Genomic DNA, 23,041 nt, shown 5'->3' on the forward strand with positions numbered 1-23,041 from the left:
ACAATGTCAGTATTGTTACCCACAAGTGAGACGGTCGGGAAAGGAAGTCACAGGAGCCTAAGTGGGCTGCCCTGCTGCTGTGTGGCCGGGTAGGCCTCAGGATGAGAGGGGGTGAAGGAGCTCAGCGCCCGGGAGCCGGGCCCCAGGCTGCGCCCCGCACCAGTGCTGTGCGGGCCTCACGGGGGCCCTCGGGGTGGGGGGCGCGCAGCCTGTCCGAGGTGAGGAAACAGGTGTTTGTAGACCCTTAAAGCCACAAGGGTGGGCCACTGGTCTTCAGTGACTATGATGATACTAAGTTTATTTTTTAAATATTTAACGAAAAATATGAGCTCATTGAAAGAAAAATAAGTCAACAGCACAGGGAGTAGCTAATATGGCAGAAATCGTGGAAGTGGCACCAGAGTTGGACTTCTCTGCAAAGGAAAGAGTGGGACCTTTAGGGTCAGGCCAGCGTGGACCGAATTCCCTTGCCCCACCCTGACAGCTCTGGGCAGCTGATTCACCCTGAGGGTCCGTTTCCATATCTGTACAATGGGAATCACAGCTGTAGTTCAGCATGGTGGGGATTCAGGCCCACCGCGTGGAGAAATGCACATATCATTCCCTTCCTGTCCTTTCCTGTTCTTTGGAAGGCAGTAAGGAGCCCCGTGAAGGCTTTTGAGTGAGGGCGTGTAACCTTCTGGGCAACCCTCATGTTTCCGGTTTGGGAGATCGGAGAAGGAAGTGTAACCATAGACAGAAAGAGGCCTGTGAGGTTGGGGAAGTGTTGTGCGGGTGGGGGCGGGGGGCCCTGGGTTGTTTTAGCGTGTGGAGTCTGACGTGCAGCGAGGGGTGCTGCTGAAGAGGCGGGGCTGGCGCACAGAAGGAGCCTTAGGACTGCACACGTTTACCTGGGGGTTTCCACCTGAAAAGTGGCCCCGGCCGAGAGCTGGGCTGAGTTCTGGGGGCAAAGGCGTCCCGGGCAGCATGCCGGACCTCGCTGCAGTGACCGGGAAAGGGCCTGTTTTAAGGGAGCAAATGAAAAGGAACCAAGAAGGGGGTGCGGGGATGGGATAGAACCAGGTCAGAGTGAGCAAAGAGCGAAGATGTTTCCTTTTGAAACATCCTTTCCCTTTGGCAAAAGCCTGTGAGTACTAAACACCATCCTTAACTAGCCAGAATTGTACGTCATTTTGTGTAATCAACACATATTGTATCATTCCGCGAGAAGCAGTGTCTTTGGTGAGCATGATTACTGTGTGCTTGACCCCTTAATAAGGTGTTCTAAACCACCACATTCAGGTGTCACACGGTAATTTGGGGGAGGAAACTGGTCACCAGAGCTTTGCTGCACAGCCAGACGCACCCTTTCTTGCCCACTGCAGCCGTCCACTCCTTTGCTGAAATCAAATCTGAAGATGAACTGAACCAGCTCTTCCCAGATGCCATTTTCCCCGTGTGTCCAGAGGGTGTGGACACGTTGGAGGAATCCATGGAGCAGCTAAAGAAGGGCCTTGAAAGTGGGACCGTGCTGATCCAGTTCGAGGTAAGGGAGTCCGGGGGCTCACCCCGCTGCCCGGTTCCCGGGGCCTCGGTGGGCTGCTCAGGTGCTGCCGAATCAGCCCTGATACCAGGGGGCCCGTGTTCATTGTGGGGCACAGGGGCTCCCAGCATCGGCGCAGTGGAGCAGGCCCAACAAGCAGGACACGAGGACCACAGCCCGTCCCTGCACTCTGCCTCACCTTACTCCAGTAACATTCGGTAGTCATGGAGAAATGCATCAGAAATCAAGGAGGAGGGCCTCTGGAGCTGTTTAGCTGCCAACGCAGAAGCTCCAGACGCTCAGCAGTAGAAGGTAGTAGAGAGGCAGCGTGGGCGAGCGCCCACGGGATGATGAAGGAGCCCTGTCCCTGACCCCACGGGGCAGCGTGTGTCATTTGCAGCAGTGTCATCCCATGGGGCATAGTGGCTCTCCTTTCCAAGTCCCCCAGAACCTCGTGAACATGAGTAATTATCAGAGTCGGATGCCTAATCACAGGGCAGCGACTGTTAGCAAAAAGCACACCCAGAGTTCAGAAGGCAAAGCAAGGCCAAAGAAGGCTCAGATCTTAAGTCAGTTTTACTGCTGTGGTCCCTCACAAGATGAAAATAGAATGTGTGTACCGTCCAAATTTCTTTCAGGGCAGGAGAAAGCAGACTAGTTCATGCAATAAAAGATAAAAGAGCACAAAGAAGCATGAAACAGGTAGATTAAAAAAATAGATCACGATTAATGCCAGCATGCACAGTTTGGGTTCATAAATTATGAAAGATGGTCTCAGATCCAGTTCAGACGCAGAAGTCAGCCATCGCTGTTTGTTTGTGTAGAGGCAACAGTCACAGAAGGAACACTAGGCAGTTTTTCAAATGCACGTGGCCGCACGTTGACAAAGAGCGGGTCGTATGGATGCGGAACAGGAAGGAATGCAAAGCGTGGCGTGTTCCGTGAGGGGAAGTTCGTTTTGTGATGGTGTAAGGAATAGGGTGTAAATACAGTACGTTATTAGAGCAGCGTGTGTTGAACAACAGTAGAAAGTGAAAACTCACAAGTGAGAGGTGAAGATAATTGATTTCGCTCCCCAGAAAAATCAATAAGGAATTTTAAACTGCACAGTTGTGGCAAATAATACAGACAAAAAAAACATAAGTCCATATCTTGTGGAAATAAAATAAGGAGTAAAGGTTAGTAATAATATAATTACTTGGGTAGAATTGGATAGACATAGCCTGACTATTTACATAAAGGCAAAGAAAGCCCTTCTTTCTGGTGGCCTGCAGGCAGGAGGCTCTGTAGGCTTAGGGTGTTAAAAGAAGAAAATGCAGCGGTTATGTTTTCTGGCCTTGCAGAAAGTTCAAAATCGAAACACACGTTTAAACACTAAAACTGCATACTTGTAAACACTGTCCAAAACAGTTGAAACAAGGAGACCTTAAAAGCCAGCTACAGAGTAATTCGTTTTATTCTATTCTTTGTTCGGTGCTTTCAGAAGGGACAGGGAAGGGGAGAGCCAGTGGCCAGCCAGTCATTTATTCAGCGGGTGTGTATCAGGTGTTCACCGCACGCCAAATCCTGGATCAGGAACACAGCGAAGGAGGGAGAAGCTGGATTTCTGGCTCCAAGAAATTGGCAGTCTATTTTCAGTATATTTGAGGGGATGTATCAGGAATCCCAGAAACAGCTCAAGACCAAGATAGGGCAAGACTCCATTACATAGAATGTACGTTGTGTAGAAGCTGGAGGTGGGAAGCTGAGCTCCTAAGAGTCGGGTAGCAAAGGGAAACAGGACTGGCTGCTGCGAGAAGTACAGCAGGGGGTCGCCCTGGGGAGCTGCTTTCTCCAGCTGACGGAAGTCCTTCCGCCCAGAGGGAACCGGTTGTCTTTGATCACACTGTCCACAAGGAGGCGCTGTGTGTTCTCAATAAGGAACGAGACCAAACTTGGTCTTCACCGGTGCCCCAGAAAATCCCCTGCACTCAGGATTTACATATGGGGTCCCATGTGAGGTTTTCCTTGAATGACATTCACTGGGCTGTATTAAGAAGTTTAAAAATGCTTTAAAGAGAAGTGCCCACCTGCCCCCCGTGTTTTTGAGTAGTATTTCTCAAACGGTAACACTCAACCAAATGGATAGTACCCGAAGAGCTTGTCACACTGGGCCCAGACCACAGCTCCAGAATCAGCCACGCTGGGAGGGGCCTCGGTGTGGACACTCTTAGCCAGATCCCCGGGAGGTTTTGACATCGGAGCTGGTCCAGAGGGGGAGGGGGAGGGGGCAGAGATGGGACCCGGAACAGTGTCCTGCTGCTGCCTATCCCAAGTCTCGCCTTTATTTCAAGCTTATGGTTAGACTGTAGCATATGGAATGAACAACATAGAAATTTGAGGGTTGAATTTTAGTTGGGTGCACATTTACATTTTTTTTTCATTTAGTCAGTGTGTTTCCTAGAAATTAAATAGGGAAACCCTCTTTGTAAATGACAGTTGCACAGTTACAGGATGCAGAACGGACAACACCGCTGCTCCGTGGTGGGGCAGGCGGGATACATGGGCCCCTGCCTCAGTCTCCCCGCACTGTCCCGCGGAGCCCTAGACCGCGGAACATAGTTTAACAGCCGCTTACAGACCGGGGAAATGTGTCCTGCACAGCTGCTGGAGGAGAATTCCAAAGGAGGCCAGATCAAACCAGAAACGAAGACGAAGGGAAGCCTTTAATGAGCACTGACTGTGCGCCGAGGGCTCTGTGTGCATCACCGCGCAGAGTGCTCACGGCAGCGCATCGCACGGGTGAAGGGTCAGAGTCCAGGGCGTGAGTGCACAGTAAATGGCACTGCCTCCCCGGCACCCAGGCAGGCCGCCTCCAGAGCCTGCTCCCCGAACAACCCCCCAGTCTTTGCAGACGACACAGCGTGCTTACACGAGAGAGTTGTCATTAGGCTAGGACAGCATCGGAGCAGGAAGAGATCTAAGACGCCATCTAGCCACATGGAGCCAAACAGGCTTCAAGTCCTGGCTCTACCGCTCACTTCCCGTGTGGCTTCAGGCGTGTCCCGTAACCTCTGTGGCCTCTTCTTCCTCGATGGTCAGTTGGGTGTCTCACGGGTTGGCGGTAAGGGTGAGATGAGATAAATACTTAACAAATTGTCTGGCACTTGGTGAGGGCGCAGTAAAGAGTAACAACTATCATCATCTGTAAACAGAGGCTCCAGGAGTCTAAACAGCATGCCCCATCTCCACACAGAAAGTGGTCATGTCACGTCGGGGTTGGCACCCGGGCCGTCTGAAGTCCTGGCGCCCCACAGGCTCTTCAGTGCTGTCGGCAGGTGGGGGGGGGGTGGCTTGGCTGGTGGGGCAACATCGCAGGGGCAGGAAGCGGTGGCTGGTTCCAAGCAGACGCCCCCACCCCGCGCTCTACCCCCTACGCCGCACAGAGGGCCTGACCGGGGGAAGCTGGGCCGTGATGGACCGTGGTGACGAGCTGGTTTTCAGCACAGCTCGCTTTGAGGCTCATTCTCGTTAAGGGGATTTCCCTGCTCCTCCGGTGGCTTTTGATAAACAATTACGAATGTGTTCTAGAAAGCCTGTGGTCCCAGCTGTAACAAAATCCCACGTAATAGTTAGCATTTCTATGGCACCTGGAATCTGCTGAGTGTGTTTCACAGCAGAGAGTGTCTCTGCTGACTCTCACAGCAGTTCTGTGAAAGAGATACGGCCAGAATGATCGGGGCCACGCCTTCAGAGATGGGGAAATGAGGCTCCTAGGTGAGGGGGCTTGTCCAGTGTCACACTGGTGAGGGAGATCTAGGGCTAGAATATGGACTAAAAAGTCTAACGCATTGTCAGAACTCGCCACGGCCAAGTGTGGGCAGCTCTTCGCCTGACCTGCAGCGTGAGGCCTCCGCTCCGGCAGCCGCTCTGCTACCCTGCTCGGTGTGAGCGGTGCGGCAGCGTTAGTGACCGGCCTCAGGCTGCCCAGGTACTCTCTGCTCAGCCACGGCAGGGAGTTCCGCTGGTCTCACGTGGAGGAAAAAGATCTGGGGTTCACACAGTTTCAAGTTCATTGTCACCTCCAGGACACTCCCTTCCTTCAAGGGACTCACCCATTCAGCCCCAGCTTCATTCCCTCATGAGAATGACTTGGGGCTCCATCCATGCTCTCCCTGAGTTGCACATTCTGTCTAAGGCAGAAGACGGCTCTGCACTCAGCGTAGGCGTCCTGGGTAAATGCCAAGTGACGGTGCTGACTGGTCCTCTGAGCCCCAGCCTCCCCGCAAAGGCCCCTGTGCCCGTCCTCACCCGAGGACCAGGTGACTCGCAGCTTCCTTGTCTAATAAGACCTCTTTGGAGACCTGCAGGATGTGGTTGGCAGAAAATGAGGGACAGGTCTCCTCCCTTCCCAGCTGGTGAGGTAGAGCAGTGGCCACAGGACTTGGTCCACCAAGGGCCACATCACACTCAGGGAGCCCCACCACCCCATGCGGCATCTTCTGTCCACACCCAAGTCCAGAGGTCGTCTTCTGACCTTTTTCCGTGACTCACTCCTGCATCACCCACTGTAGGAAACATGCATTTGTGTCAACACAGGTGACTCCCTGGCTCCAGTGGTCGTGGTAGAAGTTGGTTTGGAAGGACAAAGGGAACGGAAGACTTAATGAGAGGTTTAAGGTGACACAGGTAGGAATTAGGTAAGGCCATTGTACCTTCAGAGGTAGAACTCACACCTTAAAAAAATAGACATCCAAAAAATATTCCAAACCGGTTTTTTGTTGTTGTTTTTATGAGAAACGAGAATGTTCTGTGGTGTGTGTGGAATATGGGGAGCACACTGTGAGGGCTTACGTTGCAGGTGCCGCCCCAGCCCGCCGCTGTTCATCTGTGAGGGGGACCCCACGAGACCACCTCAGTGGGCAGGGGTGGCAGCCACCTCTGGGACCCTGCACTTAAAGCCATACTGTTGACAGTCCCCAGATTACTAGCAATGATGTCAGGTCAGTTCAGCAGACCTTTATGGGGAGGTAGGGAGGGGCCCCAAGGCCCCTCGAGCTAGTCCGTGAACCCACTGGGCGAGGTGGAGTCCCCAGTGTGGGCAAGCTGCCCCGGGGGGTAGTGAATGACAGTGACTGCAGAGTGGTCCTTGGGGCCTTCGTGAAAAATCGGTCGCCCTTTGCTTATATGATTCTGTGCCACCTCTTGTCATGCCTCACTCAAGTGGCTTCTATCCTTTGTTTAAAGCAGCAAGTATCATTATTCCTTAATGGTACAAATTTTCATTAAGCACCTACTACGGGCCAGGCCCAGTGCCGGCCTCCGGTTTATGGGGGTGATCCAAACAAGCAAGGCCCCGCCCCCATGGAGGCCACAGCACTTGATCCAGGAAGCAGACTGTCGATGGGCGTTTTCAAAGTCGTTGTCTATAGTAGGCTCGGGGTCATTGTCAAGGCCATGAAAGGGGATCTGTTTCTACTCTTTGCTCACCTTTCCTATTGTCCCTTCAAGTGCCCCCCCCTGCTTTTTTTTCTTTCTTTGCCCTTGTCTTCCCCCTCGGGTTCTCAGCATCCAAGAATTCCAGTGGGAAGTCGCCTCATGGGATCGTACAATTGGTGGAGTGCTTGTGTCTGTTCTGCGGGCCCTGCTCGGAGACCAGCTGGGTGTCCACAGCCCTCGTCCGAGGGACGTGACTAGGCTTCTCATCTCTGGTTGGGCCAGAAGTCTGAGGAGAGCAGAGTCATCTCCCGATGCCCTCTCCCCCATATTACATGGCACTAAAAAAACAAAAAACCCTGTGTCATCTCACCAGTCCTGCTTATACCACGTGGCGCAGCTCCAGCTGCTGACGTTCAGTTTCCTGTCTTTGGAGGCCAGAGCTGGTGACACAGACATGTCAGCAAAGCTTTTTATAATGTACCTTAGTGTCACCGCTTCTTCGAACTACACTCTGATAAGATGAAAACAGAACCTTTTAGGACGTGAAAATTCATGGTTTTGAATGGAACTAAGTGGTCTCACAACCCCCGTTGCTGTGATGCTGTCTCCGGCCCCCTGATGGCTCTCATTCCAGGGCAGAATGTAAGGGGCCCGCTCTGCCCGCCTCACTGTCGGCCCAGGACTAAGCGATGAAAATTGTGTTTTTCCAAGAGGCACTCGAAGTGCCTTGTCTTGAGTTCTGACTAATGTAATAGTCTTGGACTCCTTTCCCTCCATTCCTGGCCTTTCCAAAAAGGGACACCTGTGTTTTCAACATGTCACTTTGCACTCAGCACCCCCTCTTCAGGGCCTTTTTTTTTCGCACCCAGCCTGCAGGGCAGCTCACAGGGTCTGGAGAAGGGGCAGCAAAGTAAAGGAATTTGGAAACCGGCCCTTAACCCCTTCAGGAAACAAGTGTGCGGAAAGGGCGAAGCACGTCAGTGGGCAGGCTACTCGGTGTTAGCCTCGGCAAGGCAGACATAAATACAAGTGTATGGCAAACCTTCCGAAGGCCCCCCACAATCTTAGCTTTATTCACCCAGCTTTTTGTAAAAAATTTTTTATTTCGCCCTGGCTGGGGTAGCTCAGTAGATTGAGCACAGGCTTGTAAACCAAAGCATCGCCGGTTTGATTCCCAGTCAGGGCACAAGCCTGGGTTGCAGACTATTTCCCCAGTAGGGGGTGTGCTAGAGGCAACCACACATTGATGTTTCACTCCCTCTCTAAAAATAAAGGAATAAAATCTGTAAAAATTTTATTTTTCAAATTTTAAAAAAAGATTCTATTTATTTTTAGAGAGAAGGGAAGGGAGGAAGAAAGCGAGGGAGGGCAACATCGATGGGTTGCCTCTCTCAGGCCCCAACTAAGGACCTGGCCAGCACCCCAGGCATGTGTCCTGACAGGGAATCAAACCGGCAACCTTTCAGTTCACAGGCCAGCGCTTAATCCAGTGAGCTGTACCAGCCAGGGCTATTTTTCAGTTTTATATAGAGAGTTTTCTATACCTCTTTCTCTCACTTTAATCATCTGAATATAAAAAGTAATTCTCCTTGTAATAATTCAAGGAATTCAGAAATAGCCAAAGTAAAATTAATAGTCTCCTAGCCCTCATCTCCCTTAGTTTCATTGTTATAATTTACAAATAACTTGGTGGGTATTGTTCCATACTCGTTCCAATACTCTTGCAAATATATTTTATACGTGGATACCACTATGGGGTTACTACTGTACATATTATTCTATAACTTGCATTTCTTACTTAAAAATTGATAAATGGAGATCCTACCAAATGTGTGCTTATAGTCAATTTTTCTAATTGTGTATAATTTTATGGTACAACTGTACCATAGTTTAAGTCAACACTCCTTCCTCCCTGTTAGGAAATATCCAGATATTTTCTGGTAATAAAAAATTAGTTTGCTACAGACAAATTTCTTCGATATTTATCTTCGTACCTTTCTGTCAGGTGGAGCCCTGGATGTGCACGTGTAAAATATTTTCAACACTGCTGTAGTAATGTATTTTTTATCTTTAGTGTTCTACAATCTTATCAAGAGATCATTACACTTCTCAGATGCTTACATATTTACTATAATTAAAGCCTTTTCATAGATCCGTGCTTTTCTGCCAGACCATCTCACGTTGATTACATTTACATTTCTATTATTTGAAAAAAATTCTTTTTACCTCCAGTTTCACTTTACGGATTATATTTGCTTAATTAGATTTCACTTCCGTGCAGTTAATCAGAACCATTGTTATTTAGGGGAATTTGATTCCCATAATTTTCTCCTTTCAGAATCAAACCAAAACCTCCAATAAATAATGATTTTATTTCTAGAAGGAGCTCAGAGAGTCCATTCTCCCTGAGTTCACAGATATTTGAAGAAGTTGTCCAGTGGCTACTTGATTGTTATGAACTGAAATTATAAAGATCAGTAACTGAGCTCAGGGAGAGATGGGAACTCTATAAACATTTGGCAAATGTATAAGATATGACACAATTATCATTACCCAAAATCTCTGTGCTAGTACTCTCCTGGTGATTTCTGTGCAACTTGTTTGTTTAATAATAATAAAAAAGAACTAATAAGAGAAAAACTACCAGAGGCTGGTTTAAAAAAATAAAATTTGCAGAAACATAAGGGGCAAGATAACATTCAACCTTCCTGTTCAAATTGCAAACACGTTTTAGTTGACGATATTGACCCAATCTGCTAAACTAATCATTCTCATATTCCCCTAGGGCAACCTGGTTGTATGTATCAAAGCCTTCAAAATATGCTTTGGTGTAATGATTCTCCCTTGGGGAATTTATAAGAGTAAAAAATATTAAAAACAGCCTAATCAAAAAAATAGAGTGAAAATTCAAATAAATTATGAGGAACTGTAGATTATTGAGACAGTAAAAATTGTGTATAGAGAATACTTAGGATATTTAATGAAACAGGGAACTAGTCACTGTGTAATAACAGGCTTCAAATTATGCTGGTATTTCCCAGAACACTTCCTGTGAGGTGTGAGATTCTCTGTGGCCACATTAGCTTGAGAAACGCTTAGCTAGTCATAATTAAATAAGCTCATGCACTGTAGGACTTTTCTTCTTGGAGGAACATACAAGATAAGGTGGGTTTAGTTATTTCCCAAACGTCTCCCACCTTGGAACTTTTTTTTTTAAAGTAGTATCTATTAGCTTCTTTCAAAACACGTGGGTTCCATAGAGCATAGTATGAACATGATAATACACAGTCGTTTTGTTTTTTATGTACACCCGTTTACACATGCACAGAAAAATACAGGCTGGAGAACAGGGGGCCATCTCAGGGTTGTGAAGTTACTGGTACTTTCCTTTATACATCAGTCTGCATTTCCCAAATTTTCTTCAAAAGAAAAAACGTCACTTCCAACATTGAACAGATTGTGTTGTTTTTTAAATTCCCACAAAGTTAACAAAAGCCCTGGAAAATAGTGTTTCCCTTTCGAGTTTAAAGTGAGAAAAACCGTTGTGTAGGAAAGAAAGCTGAAGGGGGCGAGAGGAAACTTGGGGAGGGAAGGGACCTGTCCTTGGCCTTGAGGGCAGTGGTTTCACTGGGGCAGTGCGTGCTTACACATCCCCAAGCTCCCTGAGTTGTATACAGTAAGTGTGGACCACTTATGTCCATCATGCCTTTATCAGGTGGTTCCGAGGGAAAAAAAGAAAACTCGAGCATTGAGTTCAGCCTGCAGTTTGTGATCTAAGCATTTAATCTCTTCCTCTTCACTTGCAAAATAAAGATGCTATTAATATCTCACAGAGCTATTGTCAAAATCACATCAGGTGCTGTGCAAGCGTGCTAATATGTACTCGCAGGCACGCAGAGACTGTTTCAGTGGTGTTTTTTGCTAGCGATTGCATGCACGGAGAAAACCTCTTTCTGTGAAGTTTACTGTATGGGAATAAATGCTTTTACTATGGAAATATACTTGTGAAATGATGAATGAAATGCTCTTGTGTTTAAGCAATATATATACTTTTAAATATAAAAATATATGTTATGTATATATTTTATATGGTTCATGTATTTTATATATGGTTCACTCCACTGAATTGGAGGGAAATGTTTTTAGGCTGATGTAAATTATTTCCATTTACTTTTGACTCATAATTTTTTCTTTACTTGCTTTTAGCATGTGTCAAATAATTGTCATAAAGATGAGGTTTTACTTACTGTGATCCATTATCTGTGATTCAGACAGTAAAGAGTTTATTCCCCCTCAAAGATCCTCTTGCAAAAAGAAATACTGAAGAGCTTAGCTTGTGAAGGGATTGTAGAATTTCTTATTGGGAAGGTTTTTCTCTCAATATATAACACATGATCCCTTTGAAACATTAATATTTTGGTGCCGTGCATGGTAAACTCTTCCTGTTAAAGTATGTTTTCACACTCCCTTCATAGCTGATTTTTCTGCAATGGCCTTTTTTTTCTCTGTCACACAGCAACTCTACAGAAAGAAGCCCGGTTTGGCCATCACGGTTGCAAAGCTGCCTCAAAATTTGGACAAAAATCGATACAAAGATGTGTTGCCTTGTGAGTATCCGGCATGAATGCCTCTCCCCCACCACACGCACCGAGATAATGTTTCCCTTTTTCAAACAGATTGTCTGGTATTCTGGGACGATCTTCAGTGTGTCTGTAAACACCGCCATCTTTATTGCAGCCCTGGCAGACTCGGAACAGTTGGGGAACAGTGTTTGTGCTAATGAGGCGGGCGCTGCAGATGGGGCTGGGGACTGAACGCTTGTTTACTGGGTACGATAGAAATAACGCTCGGAATGATCAGAAGGTTCTCCTTCTCCCCCACAGATGACACCACCCGGGTATTACTGCAGGGAAGTGAAGATTACATTAATGCGAGTTACGTGAACGTAAGTTGGGGCTCTGGGTAGTGGCTGAGAGCCCATCAGCCCTCACAACAGTCATGACCGTGGCATGTGCGGTGCTTTGCGGCTGACGAGGTGCTTTCCTGTTTGCCCCCCCGTTTCAGCCCAGCAGCCGGTGAGGAAAGGCAGAGTAGTCTCATTTTACAGAGGACAAAACTGAGGTTCAGGGAGAGTAAATAATTTGAAAAGTCACAGAGCTAACAGACGGCGAGACCAAACTCAGATTCCACGTCTTTGACTCCATCGTCCACGTGCCTCCTGTCCTCACCTGCCGGCATTCAGGTGTTTGGGCTTGGATTCAGTTGTTTGTTTTGGGTTTGTTTTTTCGCTATGTTTGTAACTCTCTGTGTTTCCCCTGCATTGTTACCGTATACCACATCTAAAATAAGAAAAATAAAACCACCTCTGTGCATAGAACCCAAAAAGAAAAGGTGAAACATTTCCCATGTTGTGGGAAGAGCATTCGTTTCACTGTGAAAATACAATCCGGGACAACTTAGTGGACCTCTCTGAACCTCAGTTTTTTTCCTCTAAACTGGAGACTGGCACATTTTCTGTCAGGAGCTAGACAGTAAATATGGTGGTCTTTGCAAGTCAAGATGCAAAAGTGAGGACGTTACTCAGGTATTTACACAACCATTTAAACTGAAACTAGGTAAAAATGTAAAATACCACTCTTAGCTCACAACGCAGTGGTCAGATTTGGCTCTTAGGTCATAGTTCACCAACTTGTGAGCTAAATGTGTTGTTCACAGATGATTTCTCAAGTTCTCAACTTGCAGAAAAATAGCAAGCGCTTCCCTAATAAAATGCGTCTGGTCAGTGATACCACTTATTGCACAACATCTGTGGGGTTCGCTGACTCACCGAGCCTCACTGCCAGTCCTGGGGTCCCAAAGGCAGAGCATCTGAAGTGGTGGGGACACTTGACTCCAGGCAGTAAACCCACAGCATACAGATGATGTGTTACAGAACTGTGCCCCTGAAACCTGTATAACTTTATGAACCTGTGTCACCCCAATAAATTCAATGAAAAAATTCAAAAGAAAGAAGTGGTGGGGGCAGTGAGACCACTTGGGGCGATCTCTTCGAGTGACGGGGGAGGGGGTGGTGAGCCCCGACACCGTGGCTGAGCAAGCACGCCAAACCGGGAGTTAGGTGTGCCTGAGAACGCGTGACTTCCACTGGGCAGGTTCCGAGTGCTCCCTCGTGGAACGAGAAAGCGGAGCAGGATGGGAGAAAGACACCAGGGATGGCTGAAACACGTTCACATCTAACGTTCATCCACTCAGGTGGTAGCTATGAGGTGATGGATGTGTTGGCTGACTGGACTGTGGTCATGATTTCACAATGCAAATGTATATCAAACCATCATGTTGTATATCTGACATACATACACTTTATTTGTAAATCCAGGGCAGTGGGGAGCGGGGCGGGTAGGACTGATCACCTTGGTGACAAGCATTGGTGGCCACGCAGAGAACCAAGTGCAACAGTGCTTGGTGGTATGAGCCTGTATAGTTTAGGATTCTTCTAGGGCTTTAGTTCCATTGATTTTTACATTCAGTATTAGTTTGAGGTGTGCAGCATAGCAGTTAGACAGCGTAGACTTTACAAAGTTCCCCTGGGAATTGCCAGTCCCCACTGGGCACCGAGCATAGTTACCGCGGTATTATCGACTGTACCCCTGTGCTGTGCTTTACGTCCTCGTGACCGTTCTGTGACATCAGCCTGCATTTCTCAGTCCCTTCACCTTCTCACCCAGTCCCCGCCCCCACTCCCGTCTGGCAGCTCTCTGTCTGAAAATGCAGATGCCCAGTATCGCTTCTGTTTTAGGTAGGCCAGGGAAGGTTATTTAAACTCTTCCAGTACCTTCTAGGTACAATTTCTAGTTATTACCTACTGGGTATCACGGTTTTATCTTAAATATGCCATGCTAGCACTCTTGTCAAATATCTTTCAAGGGTTTTTAAAAACAGCTTGTTCAAAGCTTTTCTTACTGGCCGTAAACGGATAGAGGCATTATTCTGGAGCGATGGCAGTTACCAACTGGAAGAGTTTAAGATCCAGCTCCCTGTCCTCCCTGAGTCTGGCAGGTCCTGATGCCTTAACGATCTCTTGCCAGATGGAAGTCCCTGCCGCTAACCTTGTGAACAAGTACATTGCCGCTCAGGGACCCCTGCCACACACCTGCGCACAGTTTTGGCAAGTCGTCTGGGATCAGAAGTTATCACTCATCGTCATGTTGACGACTCTCACAGAGCGAGGGCGGGTAAGTGGCTTGATTTCCAATTCAAATGTGTGCGTGTCACACCGTGTTCTGTGGGACGTGACTCTTGGAGCTGACAGAGGGTCTTGAACGTCACCCAGCCTGGCCCCTCCAGGGCCCACCAGTTTCTGTAAGGCGCTCCTGATGGACTTACCTGATGATGGAAAAAGCTCAGCACTCCTGCTGCCCACACCCTGGCCTTCCCCAAGCAAAAGAATGACTGGACAGCCCCTCCCACTCTCGGTTCCACACCATTGTTAGCAGTTTCCCTTGCCTCACCTGCCCAGAACCCCCGCACGCCTTGTGGCCTCACCCACTGGGGCAAGTGCTGGTCCTGCAAAGAGCAGTGTGGGTTCCAGGTTCACAGTGGTGGTAAAATGTAGGAGAAATGACAGCCTCTATCAACCTCTGCTTGTGTTGCAGCAAAACCCACTGCAAAAATGGGTCAGAGGGGCTTGGTTAGTCAGGAGAGTGACGGACACCATGCTGTACTCGGCAGGGCGTGCCTTTTCCACGGGAGCAGATCACTGATTATACCAGAAATCAGCACGCAGCAATCCCTGTGTCATGAATGCTCCACCTTGTGCCTGCATCCGGGTAGCGTCATTATGAAACACGTACTCAGAAACACATTCCAAAATCCAATGTAAATTAACGTCGAGCCACCTGCTTTGATGATCCTTGTGCCATCTCCTCCCAGGCCTTCTCTCGGTCGGTTTCCAGCTCAGAATGCCAGATCGATCCCCGCTGAAAGTCAGTGCACAGGACCAGGACGGAGAGTGTGTTCGAGGGGACCAGTCTTCCCTCTCACCTGAAAGGGCAGGATAAGAACTCCTTTAACTAGTGGGTGGAGCCCCACAGATTCCAAAGGGCCTTTGCATGTGGTGGTCCAGGAAGAGTGCTCCCCCCCTTTGCTAAGCACTCCAGTGGGTGTTCAGCCCTGATATTTTAAAATTGCTCCTCACAATGAATGAAATCCCCATTACTTTGAACGCTCACCCCACCAGCTTTTCTCACCTGGGAGAAATAGAACGAGGCCTCCCTCCTTCTGTGCAGCGTTCTTTCAGGTGTCTGAAAGTAAGCTTAGCCTTGTGAGAGGATTCAGGTGCAGCTTCCATTAGCCTAGTGGATGTTTTCTGGGCTTTGTCTCAGTTGCCGTGAAGCCAGTTTCCCCGTTTGGTGCACATGCCCTCGATCCTTGAAACCCCTCACCGCCCTCTGGTGGGGCTCAGGACCAGTGACCTGTGTCCAGAGCATGGTTCCTCTTGAGCAGGCGTCTTAACCTCTCCAACCACCTGCCCCCTGTGTGGACGATGGAGATGACGAGAGTGCCACCTTGGGAGGGCTGTGAAGACTGAGACAATGTACAAGGAAAGAACTGCAGGTGGCAGATGCCCTGCAAAAGTACTGGTGGCGTGTGTCATCTGCATTGTCATTATCATCATCACCGGTAGGACCAGCCATCCGACCCGGTGTTCAGAGTGCCCTTTGCAGCTCTCCTGTCATTCTCCGTGTGGGCGATCACTGTTAGCTTCTTGTGACGGTTTTGATCAGAGCCTCTTCTCTTCCCATACATTGCTGTTAAAAACTGTGAAGGTCCAGGGAGTCAGAGGTATCGACGGCACTGTTCAGGGAGCCATTCCTCCAGTTAGGGGGCCGTCGGAGACCGCAAGGCGGCGGGTCTGTGGCATCACCTGAGCTCCTGGTCTAGAAGTTTCGTTCTTGTCTGCTTTTAATTTTCGCTCATGTTTTGTTTTATGTGATGTTTCTAATCTTGTTTTGAATAGGACATGGAGTTCCAGGGACATTTTTTTGTCTCTCTGGAGCACTTGTGGCTGTCCCGTTCTGTGGTGTGGTGGGTGAGAAGGCAGACTCAGGGCCGTGCATCCCGAATTCAAACCCCAGCTCCACGGCCTCCTCCCCGTGAGAGTTAGGACGGCTGCACACCTCCCTGTGAAATGGAATGACGATGCCACACAGGGCTGGAATGGTGGGGACACTGAAGGAGTTGGTGCAGGCAGCCTTCAGGGAGAGCGCTCAGCATGCCGTGAATATCACAGACCGTTTCCACCACTAGTGGGTCAAGTGCCACCTTAACAGTTATTGCCGGGACTAGACTGTATGTATGTTACTGTGGTATTTTTCTTTAAATTGACTCACTTTTTTTTTTTGCTTTAATAACTTTCCTTTGGATGATACATCATTTTTTAACTTTTTTATTTAAGTATAGTTGGTATATGATCTTATATTGGCTATTATTAGTTTCAGGTATACAATATAGTAATTTGACATTTTTCAACCTTTACAACATGATAACCCCACTAATTCTAGTAATCATCTGTCACCGTGTAAACTTACCGCAATAGTATTGACTATATTCCCCTTCCCTGAAAAGATGCATCAGTATCACTTGCCATAAATAGAAGGTATGTGTACAAATACAAAGACCACGTCATAGTGCTGTCAAGTTCTAAATGGATCCTCTGGCCTCCCAGGCTCCGAAGCTGATGTGGCTTGTTGGCTCCCTCACGCACCGCATCTCTCCCTCCCTTCCTCTTAAAAAGAGAGTTCAAGTTTTATGGCGGTAACACTAAAGCCATCCTGGGCCCGAGCTGAGACTGTCCACGTCCCACCATTCGGTTCTGTGCTGCCGTACGCGGCCCCGGTCCCCCCCAGCGCACCACCAGGCATCCTGTACTTCGCAGGCCCTGATCCGGGGCCACTCTGGTATTTCATGGATGACGGACATCAAGTTTACTGCCGTGTCCTTTCCCAGTTCTTCCGGTCTCCCCACTGGAAAACTGCTGCGCTTGCCTACCTACTACGTGACTTCTGGATGCCTCGATGCTCCAGGTGTCCTCGGGAACCCTCCACAAAGGTTCCGCTCTCCTCTGTCACGAGGTTTTCCATTTCATGATGCAGTTCCTCAGAGACAACACCTCAGCCCGCGCAGGGTGCTGGCTGCCATCTCCGGGCCTGTGGTGGCCTTCTCTTCCCCCTTTCAGGTCAGCTTCCCCTTCCCGGCTGTAAGGTCATTCTTCCCCACAGAGGAAAAGAAACCTCAGGCAGGCATGCTTAGTGACAGAGGATCTGCCCCCGGCCGCACTCCCCCCACCTCTCCCTGGTTCTGCTCATTCCAGCCCAGCAGAAAAGGCCCTTTATTCCACCCAGGGCGCCTCACTTCCTCCCAAGGTCCTGCCCTGCCTGCTCTGTGCCGATTACATCCCGCTCCTCCTCTCTTCTGCTGGCGGCCACTCTGAACCTGAGCTCCCCTGGTCTCCCCGTGAACCACGGTGTCTTTGTTTCCCAGCCCTTTCTCTCTGACTGAGCCCATTCTGGCTGGTTCTCCCATGGGTCACAGCATTCCCTTGCCCGCTTCCGGCCCTGGGACCTCACCCCTTTTGCTTACCGATTGTTAGAGACCCGTCCCTGTAAAATCCGGGCTGTGTGTTTCCTGCCTCTCCTGTTACCAGCTCTCAGGTGATCCGAGCCCTTCTCCCTGAGGCCCCTCATCGGGTCCTCACTGGCATCCAGCAGTTGGTCCTTCCTGGTGTCAGGAGTCGGTCACTACAGGCCAGATGACATCTTCAGCAAGTCCCATTGTTTTCCCCATGTTATGCATTTAGCAGAGTGGGGGTCCCCCGCAGCTGTGTGGCTGGTCGGAGTCCCCCATCACGTCTGCCCGTGAGAGGGCTCTTCCACGGCCTGGCTGCACCCTGTGGTCTCGGAGATGCTCCCACTACTTCGAGTTCTCCCTTTTTCTTTTCTACCCCAAATGTTTTTTATTGTGTTCTCCCTTCAGGTTCATGATTTCCTCATAAAGGAAGTAGAACAATAGAGGTATAGCTTTCCAACCGCAAAAGTCATTTCCTCACCTTCCATCAAGGGTTCTTCTTGCAGGGGGAGGCGTGGAATGAGTGTTTACATCCGTATCTGCCCCAACACATGTGTCATCTGACACCAGTTTGTGCCCTCTGGGAGCTTCCGTTTACTTATATGCAAAATAGAGCCAATAATAGGGTTGTTTTGAGCCCTGGCTGTTGTGGCTCAGTGGGTTGAGCACCGGCCTGGGAACTGAAAGGTCTCTGGTTCAATTCCCAGTCAGGGCATATGCCTGGCTTGTGGGCCAGGTCCCTGGTTGGGGGCGTTTGAGAGGTAGCCGGTGTTTTTTTGCACATCAATCTTTCTCTCCCTCTCTGCTTTCTCCTCTCTCTAAAAATGCGTGAGTAATATTTTTTAAATGTCCATAGAAAGCACTGCTTTGTGCTCATGTGACTGTTCAAAAGCATCAGGCTTGAGCGTCATCATCCCTCCCCTCAGCAACCGCGTTGACGTGGCACCTGCAGCTCAGAGACGTGAAGTAGCCTGGTCATAATCACACGGGCGGTTACTGGGTCGTACCCACAGGGCTGAAACCCAGGACTTCCACAGACTTCGTCCTCTTCCCCCAGTGCTTTCAGGTCCAAGGAGACCTAAGATCCAAACCTGACACAGGTGGTAGAGGGAGAGGCCAGTTCCGGTCAGATGCCCTGCGGGTCTCTAGAAACAGAGGCATTTGTGACTCTGCCGCGCATGGGCTGATCAGTTCAGAAGACAGCTTCCCACTAGTCGTCCTGTGGGCAGGAGCCCTGCAGCCCCCTCGCAGAAGAGGGGGCATAGGTAGGTGGCGGGCATCGGCTCTGCCTTGGGTCCTGCGGACAGTAGCCCCTTTGTGTCTAAGCGAAGTCAGGAAATGGCTACTGACCAAATGCCCAGGCTTAAGGTTTACAAGTAAATTCTAACTCTGACTTTCCAGCAGCATGCTTTGATTTCACATTATTAAGTTCAAACTGTGACATTTGAAAATAAGAGTAGAAAAGCTGTTTCCATGTTTACATATCCTCTTCCAGCTGTAAACAAATGTAGTTTTTACATTTGATGCAACTGTAGGCTTAGAGAAAAAATTTTTTTTGAGTGAGTCAAAATTTTTGACAGGCAGAACTATGATGAGATGGACAGGTTGCCCTGAATTTTGCTTCGCATCCAGAAGCAGGAGTATGCTATCTATGGGAAAGTTTGCCGGTGGGGAGGCAGTGGGGTCTGCCAGCCTGCAGGTTAGCCACAGCAGCCCGAGACCCTTAACTCTGCTGAGCCTGGGGTTTCCTCATCTGTTGTCTGGAAGTATCAGCTTCATGAGCCCTATATGAAAGCATTTTGCAGGCCTAGGAGCTGCTGCTCAAATGCAAAGGGATGGTCCTCTCGGTTTAGGAATTTCTTTCGTTTGGATTTGTATGGGATCCCTCGTCATCCCTACTCAGGCTGACGTGGGGCCTGGAGTACCAGCGGTAATAATGGGCACCGGTGACTCAATCCTTCCCCCACAGTGAGCCAGGCACTGCACACTGCTGTCTCCAGCCTGTCACTGTCTGAGAAGCAGGCACTGTCCCCGTCTTTTGGGAGAAGGATATGAAAATCAGAGCAGTTAAGTAGCAGGTTTGAAGTCATACGGCTAACTTCGGCAGAGTCCTGTCTGACTCCCAAATGTGTGCTCTTTACCGTGGTGCCTTGAGGCCTGTACCTCTCGGCGGGGGGGGGGGGAGTGAGGCAGAAAGAGGGTGTTGAGATGAGAAGGGGGCCTGAGAGACTGGAGTGGGCTTGACTGGGGGTGGAGGCAGTGGGGGAGGACAGGTCGCTCCTCAGTCCAGGCCCTGGTGATGAAGAAGGTAAGTCTCCGTACTCATCCTCTAGCTTCCAGCCCCAGTCTGGATTGTGAGCTGTGGCCCGGCTCCTGGCCGGCCAAGCCCCAGCCCATTCTCCGTAAGAGGAAGGTGCGTTCCTCTGTCCCCTTGGAACCGCCACAGAGCAAGTCAGCCCCACATGAGTTCCTTTTCTCGAAGCAGGAGAACCCGGTGTGAGTGCGAAGGTCCTGGTCAGATGCCCGGCCCATCTGTCCAGTCGCCTGCTCCTGTGCACCGCCCCCACAGTGGGAGTCACTCATACCCAGTGGTTCCCTTGCAGACCAAATGTCACCAGTACTGGCCCGATCCCCCCGACGTCTCGGAGCATGGCAACTTTCACATCCGCTGCCAGTCGGAGGACTGCACCATTGCCTATGTGTTCCGAGAAATTCTGGTCACCAACACCAAGGTGAGCAGCCCCCTGGCAGCGAGTGGCCTGGGGAGGGCGCTGTTTAGAGGCCAGTGCTCAGTCAGCGTCCTCAGTGGTCCCCGTAGAGCTGCCCTTCCCAGTCTGCTCCACATTCTCAGCTGGTGAGCATCTCAGTAAAAGCAGAGCTCGTGTTCCCAGCATCACCGTTCACAGTAGCCAACAGGTGGGACTGGCCCGTGTCCATGGAGGGGTGAACGGATAAACTAAATGGGGTGCAGTCACACGACGGAATGTTATTCAGCCTTAAAAGGGAAGGAGATTCCGACGCTTCCTACAACATGGGTGAACCTTGAGGACATTATGCTAAGTGAAAGAAGCCAGACACTAAAGGACAAATACTGTATAATTCCACTTACATGAAGCACCTGGAGCAGTGAAGGTCATGGAGACAAAAAGGAGAATGGTGGTTGCCCGGGCCTTGGAGAGGAGGGAATGAAGGATTAATGTTTAAGGGGTAAATAGTGGTGGTTGATGTACAACACTGTGAATGTGCTTAAAACCACTGAGGTGTACACTCAATACTGGTAAACTTCGTGTTATATAAATTTTGCCCATTACAAAAAAAAAAAAACAAAGGAAGAAAGGAAAAAGAGCTACTGATTGTGGCCCTAATGGCAAAGGCAGTAGGAGCAAAAGGAAGGATCTCCCTGTGGGCGGAAGTGGAGAAGCAGCCCATGGTGGGGGGGCGGCCTGGGCTGAGAGGGAGTGGGTGTGGGGGAGGAGGTGAGGAGCGTGGGTGGGAGTTGGCCAGGGCCCCTGCGGGGCTGTGCACAGTGGGCGGAAGCGGGTCAGGCCGCAGGAGCTCCTGGCTGCAGCGGGGCTGGGTTTTCCCGCCTACCCTCTGGGTTGCCTGAGCCCCGCCGCCTGTCCCACAGACCGGAGAAGAGCACACTGTAACACACCTCCAGTACGTCGCGTGGCCTGACCATGGCGTGCCCGATGACTCCTCGGACTTTCTGGAATTCGTAAGCTACGTGAGGTCCCTGAGGGTGGACGCCGAGCCCGTCCTCGTGCACTGCAGGTACCCGGCTTGTTGGTTTGGGGGGTGGTATTTCCGTTGCCACTCCTTGGGAGAGGCCTGGAGAAAGATGGCAGACGTCAAGTCCGCCTGAATCCCACAAGACTGGACAGTGCTTTTACAAGGCTTCTATTCTTTGCTGTGACAAAAGATTCGGGGCTTTATGAAAGCATGAACTTCCCGAGTTCAGTGCAGAGTTGGGGAAGAAAGTCCTTCTGTCACCCCCCACCTGCCCCGAGGCAACTGGCCTTCACAAGTGATGTAAATAAAACAGGGGGTGGAGTTTGTACTTAAAGGTGGGTTTCTTTCCTTAGACTTTTAAGCCCCCAGCCTCAGGCTATCAGAGGAGAGCATTTTTCTGCCCTCCGTGTGCATTTTGTACTCCTGAAGGTCAGGGGAGGAAGTCTGAGTAAAAGTGGGAACTGGGGAGGAGTCAAGCTGGGCTGTGCAGAAATGCTGACTGACCAAATCCCAAGTCTCTGCTCCTCTCCCCGCCTTCCCTGCCCCCAGCGCTGGAATAGGTCGAACTGGTGTCTTGGTCACCATGGAAACAGCCATGTGCCTGATTGAGAGGAACCTGCCTGTTTACCCGCTGGATATTGTCCGGAAAATGCGAGACCAGCGCGCCATGATGGTGCAGACATCAGTGAGTGGAAATCCAATAATAAAAATAATTGCAGTGGCTAACGCTCCCCCCGACCACCCCCCCAGCTTGCCCTGGGCCAGGCTTGTGCCAAGGGCTTTCCAGGTCAGGTGACCAAGGCTTGAGGGGACTGAGTCACTTGCCCACAGTCAGAGCTGGACAGGCTGAACTACTCCCCAGCCCACTGCGTCTGGCAGCCTTTAGCTGCCTCCACGATTTGCTTCCTGCCAGCCACTCGGCCGGGAAGCAGCCCAGGTCGCATTCTGCATTGCCGACCACTGGCCCATCATTTGTCCATGAGAGGTAAAGTAAGGTCACCCGAGGGTTTCACCCCGCTGCCTGTTTTGCACGGCCCCACCCACCCTTCCTGTGTGCTTTCTCCCACCTGTCACACTTGGGTCCCCGGCACTGCACGTGTCCTGAAGAGGAGCTCTTGTGGTTTTCCCCCAGATCTACCAGAAAGGTGGTGGGGGACCATGATCCAGGCTCCCTACTGGGCGGCCTTTGAATAATCTCTTAACCTCTCTCCCAGCCTCAGTTGCCCCATCTGCAAAAACGGACCATTTCTTATTTATTCAGGTCATCAGATCATTGCACACACGCAGAGACCCAAGCTCGTATGTATGGTAGGAGAGCTGGATTAGTCTATTACAAATCTCAGCAGGGATAGCTAAGAACTCAGTGGGAGCCAATCAAAAGCCGGCTTTGGAAAGTCAGGGAAGGCCTTCTGGAGGGGCGGCCTCTGCGGAAAAACCCCTAGAAGGCATTAACAGAGGAAAGAGTGGAGTTCTGTGTTGTATCCTCACAGGCTCGTGGGCAGTATATACGATTTCTCTAAAAATTCTGAGCTCTTACCAATTTTATATTCATTTGTACCCAGAAAGTCTGGTTAAAAGGGGGAAAGTCAGGTGATTGAGGCTATTTTCTACCCTGTTTTGAGATATGGAAGACCTCCTTGCTGGCTTAAAAGTTTTCAAGTGCATCATTTTGGTGTATCTTCCAGGCTAGTGAAGCTCAGTCTAAATGCTTCCTTGCAGCCTGTGCACATCACTGAAATGGGGTTT

The 23,041-nt window shown here is 49.7% G+C and overlaps 1 protein-coding gene across 10 annotated transcripts in view; it reads left to right on the forward strand.

The window, feature by feature from the left end:
- Positions 1–23,041, forward strand: part of PTPN3 (protein tyrosine phosphatase non-receptor type 3) — a 103,130-nt gene that overhangs the window by 78,149 nt on the left and 1,940 nt on the right. For all 10 annotated transcript variants that reach the window (XM_053656173.1, XM_053656178.1, XM_053656171.1 and 7 more), the window contains 7 exons: positions 1,365–1,525; positions 11,457–11,547; positions 11,824–11,885; positions 14,026–14,172; positions 20,167–20,295; positions 21,192–21,337; positions 21,845–21,980. In XM_053656173.1, the coding sequence (XP_053512148.1) occupies positions 1,365–1,525; positions 11,457–11,547; positions 11,824–11,885; positions 14,026–14,172; positions 20,167–20,295; positions 21,192–21,337; positions 21,845–21,980 (872 nt within the window). The remainder of the gene's footprint in view (positions 1–1,364; positions 1,526–11,456; positions 11,548–11,823; positions 11,886–14,025; positions 14,173–20,166; positions 20,296–21,191; positions 21,338–21,844; positions 21,981–23,041) is intronic.

This window comes from Artibeus jamaicensis, unplaced genomic scaffold (assembly GCF_021234435.1).
Source record: "Artibeus jamaicensis isolate MK-2021 breed Jamaican fruit bat unplaced genomic scaffold, CSHL_Jam_final scaffold_1964, whole genome shotgun sequence".
Taxonomy (NCBI): domain Eukaryota; kingdom Metazoa; phylum Chordata; class Mammalia; order Chiroptera; family Phyllostomidae; genus Artibeus; species Artibeus jamaicensis.